The sequence below is a fragment of the Brachionichthys hirsutus genome, unplaced genomic scaffold, assembly GCF_040956055.1.
Source record: "Brachionichthys hirsutus isolate HB-005 unplaced genomic scaffold, CSIRO-AGI_Bhir_v1 contig_943, whole genome shotgun sequence".
NCBI lineage: Eukaryota > Metazoa > Chordata > Actinopteri > Lophiiformes > Brachionichthyidae > Brachionichthys > Brachionichthys hirsutus.
In genome coordinates, this window is record NW_027180691.1 from 4867 (window position 1) to 19211 (window position 14345).

Here is a 14345-nt window from a genome sequence, read left to right on the forward strand (position 1 = left end):
CCATCCCAGTATATGCTATAGCATTTAGCATCAAGCTTGTCTTAATGGGGTCATTCCCATTCAGCCAGGATAGCATGTGAGCGATGTGTCACAGCTATAGTCAGCCATGCAATCATTTCTCCACTCAGTCCCGCATTAAACGACACTCAATCTTTGCCAAGAGCGCACCCCCCCTCCTCCATTTCCTTCTCAGCCCTAAATCACACCTTACTGTCTCTATCACGCACCACAACTGCTCTCTAAATCACGTTTCCCTCCACTTCTCCAGATCCCACTGTTCTCTTGTGAATCATAAACAGTTTTGTAACTTTGTGTCTGTGTGGCAGGTTGGAACAGGCGTCAGTTTGACAATGACGACTAAAGGAGAGTGTGTAGAATAGAAATGTGAGGATGGAAGAGGCCAGACTGTTTGATTCTCTCAGACCGTTGGTCTGTTAGAAACCTCCACAGGCCATGATATACTGAATCCCGTGTGTTTGTAGGCCTCACAAAGAGGCTTCCATGGACGGCTTTCTGTGGTTAAGCGACTGACGAACATGTTGGACGTATCAAGAGTCTGGATTTGTCAATGCTTTTCTGGTCATATTTCTGGTCTTCTTATGCATCTCTGCTTAGTGTTAGAGGAGAAGGAGAAGATTGATGTAGCCGCCGACGTGTAACGCGTCGCCCTGTTCTCCTTCAGGACATGGAGCACAACATGAAAATGCTCGAGAACTTGCAGGACGACTTCGATTTTAATTACAAGACCTTGAAAAGCCAAGGAGGTATTTTCTCATATTTTAGCAGCCGTGTTGAACTTCTAGATGAATCGATTAACATGAACTGAGTCAAGTCTAAACGTCCGTTTAGAGTTATCCCAGGATCTGAATGGAAATAGCCAGGCGGCTGCTGCCAGACAGAAGATGGCTCAACTGGGGCAGATGCTGGCCGCCCTGGACCAGATGAGGAGGGTGAGTGTCCAGCATCGATTGTGTTAGGGATGCACGAGAAAGAATTTTAACCGGGGTCACATATTCAAAATGAAATCAAGATGCGGCGTCATTGATTCGTATTTAATGTCTCGCGTTTTCCTTTTCTTTTTTTGTCTCGTAGCGAATCGTGACAGAGATGGGCGGCTTGCTGATGGCCATGGATTACGTCCAGAAGAACCTGACAGACGAAGAGCTGGCGGACTGGAAGAGAAGGCAGCAGATCGCCTGTATCGGAGGACCGCCGAACATTTGTCTGGACCGCCTCGAAACGTGGTAACTAAGGACGTCCCGAATCGAGTCCCAAATCAAGCCACTGATTATTCTCCTTTTAAGACACTGATTTGGAAGGTCAAGTCATTTCTGTCCTCCCCCTCCTGTGTAAGTACACAGAGGCATATACTTTAGAACAGTGTTTCCCAACCTTTTTTGAGCCGCGGCACACTTTTTACATTTACAAAATCCTGCGGCACACCACCAACCAAAATGACACAAAATGACGTTCTAACACAGTACACATTATATTAGATGAGCTTTATTATAATATATAGAGTTAATAATATAGTTTTTTTTATGTATTTATACTTAGTGGGAAACCTGGGGCTGTTTTGATGAACACAGAATGGATATCCTGGCAGTAATGGCAGAAAGACACACACAAAGCTCTTCCTCATCAGCTCTCAGTCTCTCTGTTTTTAGTTTTTATCGCCGTCGAGCTTGAGAAGCTCAGCTCACACAGATAGGTGGTTGAAAACGGGAGCAATGTCAGAATAGCTTTGTTGGCTAGAACGGGGAACTCCTTGATAACAGATAACCAGAAACTGTCCAAAGGAAGATCAGCAAAGTTTAGCTTTAAACCACCATCTTGTTTCAGTTCAGTGTAGTGATGGGAATTCCGGCACTTTTAAGAGAACCGGTTCTTTTGGCTCCCAAGTGGCTCCTCAGATTTTTTGTTGACAAAATTAATTTAATACCAAATCATGTGCATTGTGTAAAATTAGCTACTAATGTAAAAACATGCAATATATCAAATGTTTATTAAATGTCTTTATTTAAATCCTCTTTGCACTGCTAGCTACAATAAACATATTATATAATATAAAATACAAAACCAAACCAAACACATCTCACAGAGAACAAGGTCAAATCTCTGCATTTAAATCTCAAACACATCAAGAAAACATAAATTAAAAAGTGCAAAAGATAAAGCAGCTTCAGGTAACAGTTCTACTGTTTTACCGAAGAATGGCATCAAAGGAAACCAAGTGGCTCAGCTTGGAGGGGCTGATCCTTCTGTTATCTGTCCTGTTTTGGAGATTCTCTCTGAGGGGACAGTCTCCGTGCCATTGCGTGTGTGAGACGTGGGTAGACTGAACACCTGGACTCCCACCAGCTCAGTGGGTCTGCACTTCTTTGGATAAGCGGCTCCTCAAGATACGATCTTACTTTATTTTATTTTGCCTTTGTGTCAGCCGCGTTAAAATGTGTCCAGATTTTTCTACGTTTTCTATCGCTCGTTTTTTCCCTTACCCTTTCTAGCGCGTCGTTTGTCTCTGGTCTAAAGTTCTCTCTCTCCCTGCCTCCCTTTCGTTTCGTCCGCTCGCTGCTCGTTGTGGACACGCACACGCCCACACACATCTCGACCAATCACGTTAGACTTTAACAGACTTTTTTTGGCTCACAATGACGGGAACCAGCTCCTGTCGTTCACTTCAAAGTCTGAAGAGCGATCTACGGGCAGCACACACACGCTTTATTACAGCGCGAACACCCGACAATGTTAATTAGGTGATATTAGAAAAATTAAAAATTAAAAATTAAAAAAACTGCTTTAGAAGTATATTTCCAAACACTCCCGTTGAGTCCAGTTGAGCAGGTTTAAAGTCGTGTTTCATCGGAATGACAAACGTCCGCTGGGTTTCCCTTTTCGTTTGGTTTTTTAAACCAGGATCACATCCTTGGCTGAGTCGCAGCTCCAGATCCGCCAGCAGATCAAAAAGCTGGAGGAGCTGCAGCAGAAGGTGTCCTACAAAGGAGACCCCATCATCCAGCACCGGCCTGCCCTGGAGGAGAAGATCGTGGACTTGTTTAAGAACCTGATGAAGAGGTACCGCCGGGATATCGGGATGCAATGAAAGAGGAAACTCGCGGCTGCACATCCTCGGCAGAAGGAATCTTTGACCCGATGTTCTCTCTGAAACAACATCTGTTCTGCTTCCTAGTGCGTTCGTGGTGGAACGGCAGCCGTGTATGCCCATGCACCCCGACAGGCCTCTGGTCATAAAGACAGGCGTGCAGTTCACCAACAAAGTCAGGTACGACGCCGGCTCGGAAAACCAAACACAATGTCTTCGATTTGAGGACCGCAGGTCCATCATTTTAGACTCGAATTAATTTCTCTCACGTTTCCAGGTTGTTGGTCAAGTTTCCCGGACTTAATTACCAGTTGAAAATTAAAGTCTGCATTGACAAGTGAGTGTTTTACCTCTTGGATCAGCAAGACCTTTTAAAAAACAAAAAAAAGACTCCTTTGCTGATTTGAAGTGTTTGTTTTCTTCAGGGAATCTAGAGACGTGGCTGCGATTCGAGGGTGAGACTGCTGACAATGGGCATGTTTATTCTTTATCCAGTCTGCATGATGATTTCAAGATGAGATCAATTCCCATGCGTTTCTTGATTTAAAACAAATAAAAAAAATTAGGTCGCGAAAGTTCAACATCCTCGACACCAACACAAAAGTTATGAACATGGAGGAGTCAAACAATGGCAGCCTCCACAGGTAGGAGGTGAGTTAGAGGAGGAGGAGAAGTTCTTACGCTCCACAGGTAGGAGGTGAGTTAGAGGAGAAGGAGAAGTTCTTACGCTCCACAGGTAGGAGGTGAGTTAGAGGAGAAGGAGAAGTTCTTACGCTCCACAGGTAGGAGGTGAGTTAGAGGAGAAGGAGAAGTTCTTACGCTCCACAGGTAGGAGGTGAGTTAGAGGAGAAGGAGAAGTTCTTACGCTCCACAGGTAGGAGGTGAGTTAGAGGAGGAGAAGTTCTTACGCTCCACAGGTAGGAGGCGAGTTAGAGCAGAAGGAGAAGTTCTCACGCTCCACAGGTAGGAGGTGAGTTAGAGGAGAAGGAGAAGTTCTTACGCTCCACAGGTAGGAGGTGAGTTAGAGGAGAAGGAGAAGTTCTTACGCTCCACAGGTAGGAGGTGAGTTAGAGGAGAAGGAGAAGTTCTTACGCTCCACAGGTAGGAGGCGAGTTAGAGGAGAAGGAGAAGTTCTTACGCTCCACAGGTAGGAGGTGAGTTAGAGGAGAAGGAGAAGTTCTTATGCTCCACAGGTAGGAGGTGAGTTAGAGGAGGAGAAGAAGTTCTTACGCTCCACAGGTAGGAGGCGAGTTAGAGGAGAAGGAGAAGTTCTTATGCTCCACAGGTAGGAGGTGAGTTAGAGGAGAAGGAGAAGTTCTTACGCTCCACAGGTAGGAGGTGAGTTAGAGGAGAAGGAGAAGTTCTTACGCTCCACAGGTAGGAGGTGAGTTAGAGGAGAAGGAGAAGTTCTTACGCTCCACAGGTAGGAGGCGAGTTAGAGGAGGAGGAGAAGTTCTTACGCTCCACAGGTAGGAGGTGAGTTAGAGGAGAAGGAGAAGTTCTTACGCTCCACAGGTAGGAGGTGAGTTAGAGGAGAAGGAGAAGTTCTTACGCTCCACAGGTAGGAGGTGAGTTAGGAGAAGGAGAAGTTCTTACGCTCCACAGGTAGGAGGTGAGTTAGAGGAGAAGGAGAAGTTCTTACGCTCCACAGGTAGGAGGTGAGTTAGAGGAGAAGGAGAAGTTCTTATGCTCCACAGGTAGGAGGTGAGTTAGAGGAGGAGGAGAAGTTCTTACGCTCCACAGGTAGGAGGTGAGTTAGAGGAGAAGGAGAAGTTCTTACGCTCCACAGGTAGGAGGTGAGTTAGATGAGAAGGAGAAGTTCTTACGCTCCACAGGTAGGAGGTGAGTTAGAGGAGAAGGAGAAGTTCTTATGCTCCACAGGTAGGAGGTGAGTTAGAGGAGGAGGAGAAGTTCTTACGCTCCACAGGTAGGAGGTGAGTTAGAGGAGAAGGAGAAGTTCTTACGCTCCACAGGTAGGAGGCGAGTTAGAGGAGAAGGAGAAGTTCTTATGCTCCACAGGTAGGAGGTGAGTTAGAGGAGAAGGAGAAGTTCTTACGCTCCACAGGTAGGAGGCGAGTTAGAGGAGAAGGAGAAGTTCTTATGCTCCACAGGTAGGAGGTGAGTTAGAGGAGAAGGAGAAGTTCTTACGCTCCACAGGTAGGAGGCGAGTTAGAGGAGAAGGAGAAGTTCTTACGCTCCACAGGTAGGAGGTGAGTTAGAGGAGAAGGAGAAGTTCTTACGCTCCACAGGTAGGAGGTGAGTTAGAGGAGAAGGAGAAGTTCTTACGCTCCACAGGTAGGAGGTGAGTTAGAGGAGGAGGAGAAGTTCTTAAGCTCCACAGGTAGGAGGTGAGTTAGAGGAGAAGGAGAAGTTCTTACGCTCCACAGGTAGGAGGTGAGTTAGAGGAGGAGGAGAAGTTCTTATGCTCCACAGGTAGGAGGTGAGTTAGAGGAGGAGGAGAAGTTCTTACGCTCCACAGGTAGGAGGTGAGTTAGAGGAGAAGGAGAAGTTCTTACGCTCCACAGGTAGGAGGTGAGTTAGAGGAGAAGGAGAAGTTCTTATGCTCCACAGGTAGGAGGTGAGTTAGAGGAGGAGGAGAAGTTCTTACGCTCCACAGGTAGGAGGTGAGTTAGAGGAGAAGGAGAAGTTCTTACGCTCCACAGGTAGGAGGTGAGTTAGAGGAGAAGGAGAAGTTCTTATGCTCCACAGGTAGGAGGTGAGTTAGAGGAGGAGGAGAAGTTCTTACGCTCCACAGGTAGGAGGTGAGTTAGGAGAAGGAGAAGTTCTTACGCTCCACAGGTAGGAGGTGAGTTAGAGGAGAAGGAGAAGTTCTTACGCTCCACAGGTAGGAGGTGAGTTAGAGGAGAAGGAGAAGTTCTTACGCTCCACAGGTAGGAGGCGAGTTAGAGGAGGAGGAGAAGTTCTTACGCTCCACAGGTAGGAGGTGAGTTAGAGGAGAAGGAGAAGTTCTTACGCTCCACAGGTAGGAGGTGAGTTAGAGGAGAAGGAGAAGTTCTTACGCTCCACAGGTAGGAGGTGAGTTAGGAGAAGGAGAAGTTCTTACGCTCCACAGGTAGGAGGTGAGTTAGAGGAGAAGGAGAAGTTCTTACGCTCCACAGGTAGGAGGTGAGTTAGAGGAGAAGGAGAAGTTCTTATGCTCCACAGGTAGGAGGTGAGTTAGAGGAGGAGGAGAAGTTCTTACGCTCCACAGGTAGGAGGTGAGTTAGAGGAGAAGGAGAAGTTCTTACGCTCCACAGGTAGGAGGTGAGTTAGAGGAGAAGGAGAAGTTCTTACGCTCCACAGGTAGGAGGTGAGTTAGAGGAGAAGGAGAAGTTCTTATGCTCCACAGGTAGGAGGTGAGTTAGAGGAGGAGGAGAAGTTCTTACGCTCCACAGGTAGGAGGTGAGTTAGAGGAGAAGGAGAAGTTCTTACGCTCCACAGGTAGGAGGCGAGTTAGAGGAGAAGGAGAAGTTCTTATGCTCCACAGGTAGGAGGTGAGTTAGAGGAGAAGGAGAAGTTCTTACGCTCCACAGGTAGGAGGCGAGTTAGAGGAGAAGGAGAAGTTCTTACGCTCCACAGGTAGGAGGTGAGTTAGAGGAGGAGGAGAAGTTCTTAAGCTCCACAGGTAGGAGGTGAGTTAGAGGAGAAGGAGAAGTTCTTACGCTCCACAGGTAGGAGGTGAGTTAGAGGAGAAGGAGAAGTTCTTACGCTCCACAGGTAGGAGGTGAGTTAGAGGAGAAGGAGAAGTTCTTACGCTCCACAGGTAGGAGGTGAGTTAGAGGAGAAGGAGAAGTTCTTACGCTCCACAGGTAGGAGGCGAGTTAGAGGAGGAGGAGAAGTTCTTACGCTCCACAGGTAGGAGGTGAGTTAGAGGAGAAGGAGAAGTTCTTACGCTCCACAGGTAGGAGGTGAGTTAGAGGAGAAGGAGAAGTTCTTACGCTCCACAGGTAGGAGGTGAGTTAGGAGAAGGAGAAGTTCTTACGCTCCACAGGTAGGAGGTGAGTTAGAGGAGAAGGAGAAGTTCTTACGCTCCACAGGTAGGAGGCGAGTTAGAGGAGAAGGAGAAGTTCTTACGCTCCACAGGTAGGAGGTGAGTTAGAGGAGGAGGAGAAGTTCTTAAGCTCCACAGGTAGGAGGTGAGTTAGAGGAGAAGGAGAAGTTCTTACGCTCCACAGGTAGGAGGCGAGTTAGAGGAGAAGGAGAAGTTCTTACGCTCCACAGGTAGGAGGTGAGTTAGAGGAGGAGGAGAAGTTCTTAAGCTCCACAGGTAGGAGGTGAGTTAGAGGAGAAGGAGAAGTTCTTACGCTCCACAGGTAGGAGGTGAGTTAGAGGAGGAGGAGAAGTTCTTAAGCTCCACAGGTAGGAGGTGAGTTAGAGGAGAAGGAGAAGTTCTTACGCTCCACAGGTAGGAGGTGAGTTAGAGGAGAAGGAGAAGTTCTTACGCTCCACAGGTAGGAGGTGAGTTAGAGGAGAAGGAGAAGTTCTTACGCTCCACAGGTAGGAGGTGAGTTAGAGGAGAAGGAGAAGTTCTTACGCTCCACAGGTAGGAGGCGAGTTAGAGGAGGAGGAGAAGTTCTTACGCTCCACAGGTAGGAGGTGAGTTAGAGGAGAAGGAGAAGTTCTTACGCTCCACAGGTAGGAGGTGAGTTAGAGGAGAAGGAGAAGTTCTTACGCTCCACAGGTAGGAGGCGAGTTAGAGGAGAAGGAGAAGTTCTTATGCTCCACAGGTAGGAGGTGAGTTAGAGGAGAAGGAGAAGTTCTTACGCTCCACAGGTAGGAGGCGAGTTAGAGGAGAAGGAGAAGTTCTTACGCTCCACAGGTAGGAGGTGAGTTAGAGGAGGAGGAGAAGTTCTTAAGCTCCACAGGTAGGAGGTGAGTTAGAGGAGAAGGAGAAGTTCTTACGCTCCACAGGTAGGAGGTGAGTTAGAGGAGAAGGAGAAGTTCTTACGCTCCACAGGTAGGAGGTGAGTTAGAGGAGAAGGAGAAGTTCTTACGCTCCACAGGTAGGAGGTGAGTTAGAGGAGAAGGAGAAGTTCTTACGCTCCACAGGTAGGAGGCGAGTTAGAGGAGGAGGAGAAGTTCTTACGCTCCACAGGTAGGAGGTGAGTTAGAGGAGAAGGAGAAGTTCTTACGCTCCACAGGTAGGAGGTGAGTTAGAGGAGAAGGAGAAGTTCTTATGCTCCACAGGTAGGAGGTGAGTTAGAGGAGGAGGAGAAGTTCTTACGCTCCACAGGTAGGAGGTGAGTTAGAGGAGAAGGAGAAGTTCTTACGCTCCACAGGTAGGAGGTGAGTTAGAGGAGAAGGAGAAGTTCTTATGCTCCACAGGTAGGAGGTGAGTTAGAGGAGGAGGAGAAGTTCTTACGCTCCACAGGTAGGAGGTGAGTTAGAGGAGAAGGAGAAGTTCTTACGCTCCACAGGTAGGAGGTGAGTTAGAGGAGAAGGAGAAGTTCTTATGCTCCACAGGTAGGAGGTGAGTTAGAGGAGGAGGAGAAGTTCTTACGCTCCACAGGTAGGAGGTGAGTTAGGAGAAGGAGAAGTTCTTACGCTCCACAGGTAGGAGGTGAGTTAGAGGAGAAGGAGAAGTTCTGGACTGACTTGGATGAAGTGCTTCAGAGCATCCTAGCAGAGAGAGAGTCCTGATTGGAGCAGACCTCAATGGGCGTGTTGGTGAAGGAAACAGAGGAGATGAAGAAGTGATGGACAAGTTTGGTGTTCAGGACAGGAACCGAGAAGGACACACAGGTGGACGACATCTTGAGTCGACGGAGCAGTTTAGAGGAGGTTGGTGACTGTGAGGTCGTGGTAGGAGAGAGTGTAGCCCGCCAGCATAGGCTGCTGGTGAGGAAGAGGACTCTAATGGTGAAGAAGAGGAAGAGAATGAAGGCAGAGCAGAGGACATGAGAGTGGCTGGTGTTGGGGAGGACGATGCAAAGGACAGGGTGAAGTGGAGACGGTTGGGCTGCTGTGGCGACGCCTCACGGGACAAGACGAAAAGATGAGAAGAAGCTGCTGTGGACAAAACAGCCAGTTTGTGTGTGTGTGTGTGTGTGTGTGTGTGTGTGAGTGTGTGTGTGTGTGTGTGTGTGTGTGTGTGTGTGTGTGTGTGTGTGTGTGTGTAAAACGGTTCTTCTGCACTCATATTAGGAGCTGAAGTGTGTCAGAGCGTGAAGGCTAGCTGTCTAACCAAATTACATTCAGCTGTCTGTGTGTGCGTGCGTGTGCGTGTAGGTGTGTGTGTCTGCGTGTGCGCACACTCCCAGTCCTAGAAAACAAATTGAAGGAATTTGTCGTTCTGTTCTTTATCATCTCTATCGCACACACACACACACACACCTACGCACACACACATCTACATCCAACTACACACACCCACACACACACACACCTACGCACACACATCTACATCCAACTACACACACCCACACACACACACACCTACGCACACACACATCTACATCCAACTACACACACCCACACACACACACCCCCACACACCTACACACACCCCCACACACATACACACACACACACCTACGCACACACACATCTACATCCAACTACACACACCCACACACACACACACCTACGCACACACATCTACATCCAACTACACACACCCACACACACACACATCTACATCCAACTACACACACCCACACACACACACACACATCTACATCCAACTACACACACCCACACACATACACACACACACATCTACGCACACACACATCTACATCCAACTACACACACCCACACACACACACACACATCTACATCCAACTACACACACCCACACACACACACATCTACATCCAACTACACACACCCACACACATACACACACACACATCTACGCACACACACATCTACATCCAACTACACACACCCACACACACACACATCTACGCACACACATCTACATCCAACTACACACACCCACACACACACACATCTACATCCAACTACACACACCCACACACACACACATCTACATCCAACTACACACACCCACACACACACACACACATCTACATCCAACTACACACACCCACACACACACACATCTACATCCAACTACACACACCCACACACATACACACACACACATCTACGCACACACACATCTACATCCACCTACACACACCCACGCACACACACATCTACATCCAACTACACACACCCACACACACACACACCTACGCACACACATCTACATCCAACTACACCCACCCACACACACACACATCTACATCCAACTACACACACCCACACACACACACATCTACATCCAACTACACACACCCACACACATACACACACACACATCTACGCACACACACATCTACATCCACCTACACACACCCACGCACACACACACACCTACACACACACACATCGACATCCAACTACACACACCCACACACCCACACACACACACCCCCACACACCTACACACACCCCCACACACATACACACACACACATCTACATCCACCTACACACACACCCACACACACACACACACACACACCCCCACACACATACACACACACACACCTACATCCACCTACACACGCACAGACACACACGCACAGACACACGCACACACACACACACACACACGCACACACAGACACACACACACATTAATAATCTACGCTAAAAAAATTGTGTTTCACCAGGTGTTCTTTAAGTGTCACTATGACTACGACCCAGCCAATGACAGCCTGATTCCCTGTCAGGAGGCGGGGCTACGGTTTGAGACGGGGGACATCTTGCAGATCGTCAACCAAGATGACGTCAACTGGTGGCAGGTGAAGCACCAAAGCAGCATGCGTTCACTTCCTGGTGGAGATTCAGAGTGACCTGAGCACGACCCAGCCGACGACTGGAGAAATTCACAGATGTCTGTTGTGCGTGTGTGTGTGTGTGTGCGTGCGTGCGTGCGTGCATCACGCAGGCGCGTCATGTGGAAGGCGGCAGCACAGGACTTATTCCGAGTCAAACGCTGGAAGAGAAGAGGAAAGCGTTTGTCAAGAGAGACGCAGAGTTACTGCCTGCAGGTGAGATGATACATGGGAGAATAATTAAAGTGAAGTCCGGTGAGGTCCTTCACAGGTCTAATGGTAATACTGCCATCTGCTGGTGTAATGATGCAAGACACGCAAATAAGCAAACCGTTTGGTCGGAACCTAAAGTCCTCATTCAGACACGCTTTGGTTTAACCGAATATAACATCAATCTATGAATCCATCCGGATGACCTGTATGATCATCACTCCAACGTGTGCTGACCAGGAAATAGTCTGACCCCCCCGCCCCCCCCCCCCCCTATGAAACGTGTTGCTGTGGTTGTACGTTTAGAGTCAGCAGGTAGTGATCTGCTCCTCACAGGGAATCTCTGTGCCGGTGTCGGTGTGAAGAAGAAGAAGACAATGATGTATGTCACCACCAAGAATGCAGGTAAGGTCATCGTCCGGTGAAACGTTTCATCATTTGTTTGGTACCGAACTCTGACCCTCTTAAGGCGATTGTTTATCTTCTTCATTCACAAGTGTCTCCGCCTCCTCCCTGCCGTCTGCCCTTCTTATTTCCCTTTCTGCCTCAGAGTTTGACAGACATGAGATATTACTCTACGAGGAAGTGGCAAAGGTCCCGCCTTTCAATAGGAAAACCTTGATTTTGATTGGTGCCCATGGTGTGGGCCGGCGGAGGCTGAAGAACAAGCTCCTGCTGAGGGATCCTCTCCTCTTCGGCACCACCATTCCATGTATGAAGGTGTTATGCAACTAGCTAGCTGTACCGGTAATTAGGAATGGGAACAAGCTGATGTGAGATTCTACCCAAAAAAGACTTTGAAGTCTTTGAGGGAAATGAAGCGGAGGAAGTGACTGTCCTGTGTTTCTGTCCAGACACCTCCAAAAAACTCAAAAAGGGCGATCAAGAGAGTCGGATGTACGCGTCCAGCAGCCGCAGCAGGATGGAAGCCGACATCAAGAACGGCCGCTACCTTGAGCATGGAGAATATGACGGCAGCCTGTATGGAATCAAGACGGAGTCCATACATGAGGTGGTGGAGGCCGGCCGCATCTGCATCCTGGATGCCAACCCTCAGGTATTCATGTGTTCGTACGTACCACAAAGCTAGCTTCAGTAGCTCTGCAGCCCGAGTGCGGCTTCAGATCTGAAATAAGTAAATGTTCTGCGCTTATAAAGCGCTTTACATGAGGCCTCGCATTCACCCGTTCACACACACATTCACCCTCCAGTGGGCGACTGCTGCCATGCAAGGTGCGGCCAGACCCACTGGGAGACATTTGGGGTTCAGTGTCTTCCCCACTTTGACGTGCGGACAGTCAGAGCTGGGATTCGAACTGCCGACCTTCTGATCACCGGACGACCCACTGAGCCACAGCCGCCCACAGTCTGATGCCTTTCATTTTAACAATAGTATTAATAACAACACAACAACAATAATAACTTTAGAAAAGCGAGGTGTGACATTCAAAACAAGATGAAGCTAAAAAACGTGAAAACGGAAACAAAGGAGGCGTGTCTTCAGTTCAGATTCAACGCAGCCACAAATGAGGGCGGGGCTGAGGAGAGGAGAGGAGAGGTTGATGAGTGGGAGGGGCCAGACCATGCAGCGGTTTAAACACCAGAAGAGGAAGCTTTTTTGGCGCGTGTCCATTTTGAGGGGAATGAGCTGCTTGGCGGAGGTCTGTGCTCTCTGAGTGCTTTTCTAGGTATGACGTAAAACATTTTAACTGATCAGGTGAAGAAAACCACATTTGACACGTGGTCTAGTGTTTAGGACATACTACAATCCTTTCATCCCACGGGAGGATATTCCTTGAAGGAGAGCATTACAGTCGTCCAATATAGTTATTAATCCCGGGATTATCACCTCTGCCACCGAATAAGAGCTGTAGCCTACAAATATATTTTACATGGAAAAAGGATGAATGACATCATTGCTATGCGGATCAAACCAGACGATGGAAAAGATCAAACATTAAGAATTTAATGAAATGTTCTTGAGACGACTTTAAGGCCGCACATCCGTGTCCCTCCAAAAGTCTTTCGTAGAGATTCAAGCATGTTGCATTCAATGTTAAAATACAGAACTGTATTATTAACCGGATTACACCGATTTATACGTCGGATAATATTTAATCCTGTCATAATGAGTGGATGAAATTATTTTTATTGAAGGGCCACAGAATTTGTACGCAAGGCAGAGCGCAACCGAGTCTTTGGCTGTTTTCATTAGACTTTGTCACTTGATCCATTTTAGTTAGGCTAGGTTACCCAGTACAAAGTACCAACGAGAATCTCTGCCTTGTACTTCAGAGGTTATGTTCTTGCTCGTCATTAATATTTCATGTTTTCTTAATCATTCATCCTGATCATCCGTCGTTTGAGCATCATGTGCCATGCTTAAGGGCTTTTTACTTCACCCAGCGTTGCAGGAAAGCACAACGTTGGAGCCGTCGGGAAGCTCCGGCCTGTTGCTCCATCCGATCCCTGACGCTGTTTGTTTGTGTGCTCGTGTCTCATCACGCTAGTCTCTCAAAGTGCTGAGGACGTCTGAGTTCCTGCCTTATGTGGTGTTCCTCCAGTCTCCGGACTTCGAGGCGCTCGTGGCGATAAACAACTCGGCTGTAGACGCGGGCGTGGCCACCAAAGCCCTGACGGTGAGAATCAGACAGAGAACGGCTTCTGGGATAGAAGCAGAGGTCCAGGGAGAGCACTAAAACCAAACTCTGTCTCAGGATGAAGAGCTGCACCGGACCTGCGATGAGAGCGCCAAGTTACAGGCGGCCTACGGCCACTACTTCGACCTCAGCATCACCAACGGCAACCTGGATGAGACCTACCGCACCGTCAAGGCCGCCCTGGAAACGGTCTCCAAAAACCCCCAGTGGGTCCCCGTCACCTGGGTTTTCTAGAAATGCCGTGGAAGTGGGAGGGAAAGGAAAAAGGAAGGAGAGCGTTTATCATATCGGTGTCTGGAGTCCGACAGAGAGGAAATATTTGGGCCTCACGCGGGTCTGCTGGGTGAATCGGAGGACAGAACCCAAAACGAAGGGTGTGGCTGTTCTAAAACCTTTATCGACAAAGTATCCGTGACATATACACGACCCCGCCTCCACGCACACACACACGCACACACACACACGCCCACTATGCCTTTGCCACAGAGCGGTGGGATGGATTACAGGTGCGTCCGTGAACAGG

At 48.4% G+C, this 14345-nt stretch overlaps 2 protein-coding genes across 2 annotated transcripts; both read left to right on the forward strand.

Moving 5' to 3' along the window:
* Positions 1-536: 536 nt before the first annotated feature.
* LOC137916436 (signal transducer and activator of transcription 3-like) lies at positions 537-3751 on the forward strand. The gene is made up of 9 exons (XM_068759460.1): positions 537-545; positions 683-764; positions 850-950; positions 1093-1244; positions 2917-3075; positions 3191-3283; positions 3381-3440; positions 3529-3558; positions 3670-3751. The coding sequence occupies exons 1-9, from the start codon at positions 537-539 to the stop codon at positions 3749-3751; spliced, it is 768 nt and encodes a 255-aa protein (XP_068615561.1).
* Positions 3752-8959: 5208 nt separating this feature from the next.
* Positions 8960-14056, forward strand: LOC137916435 (MAGUK p55 subfamily member 2-like). The gene is made up of 8 exons (XM_068759459.1): positions 8960-8986; positions 10788-10919; positions 11066-11168; positions 11499-11567; positions 11713-11874; positions 12017-12219; positions 13673-13801; positions 13880-14056. Exons 1-8 carry the CDS (start codon positions 8960-8962, stop codon positions 14054-14056), a joined length of 1002 nt encoding a protein of 333 aa, XP_068615560.1.
* The last annotated feature ends 289 nt before the right edge of the window (positions 14057-14345 follow it).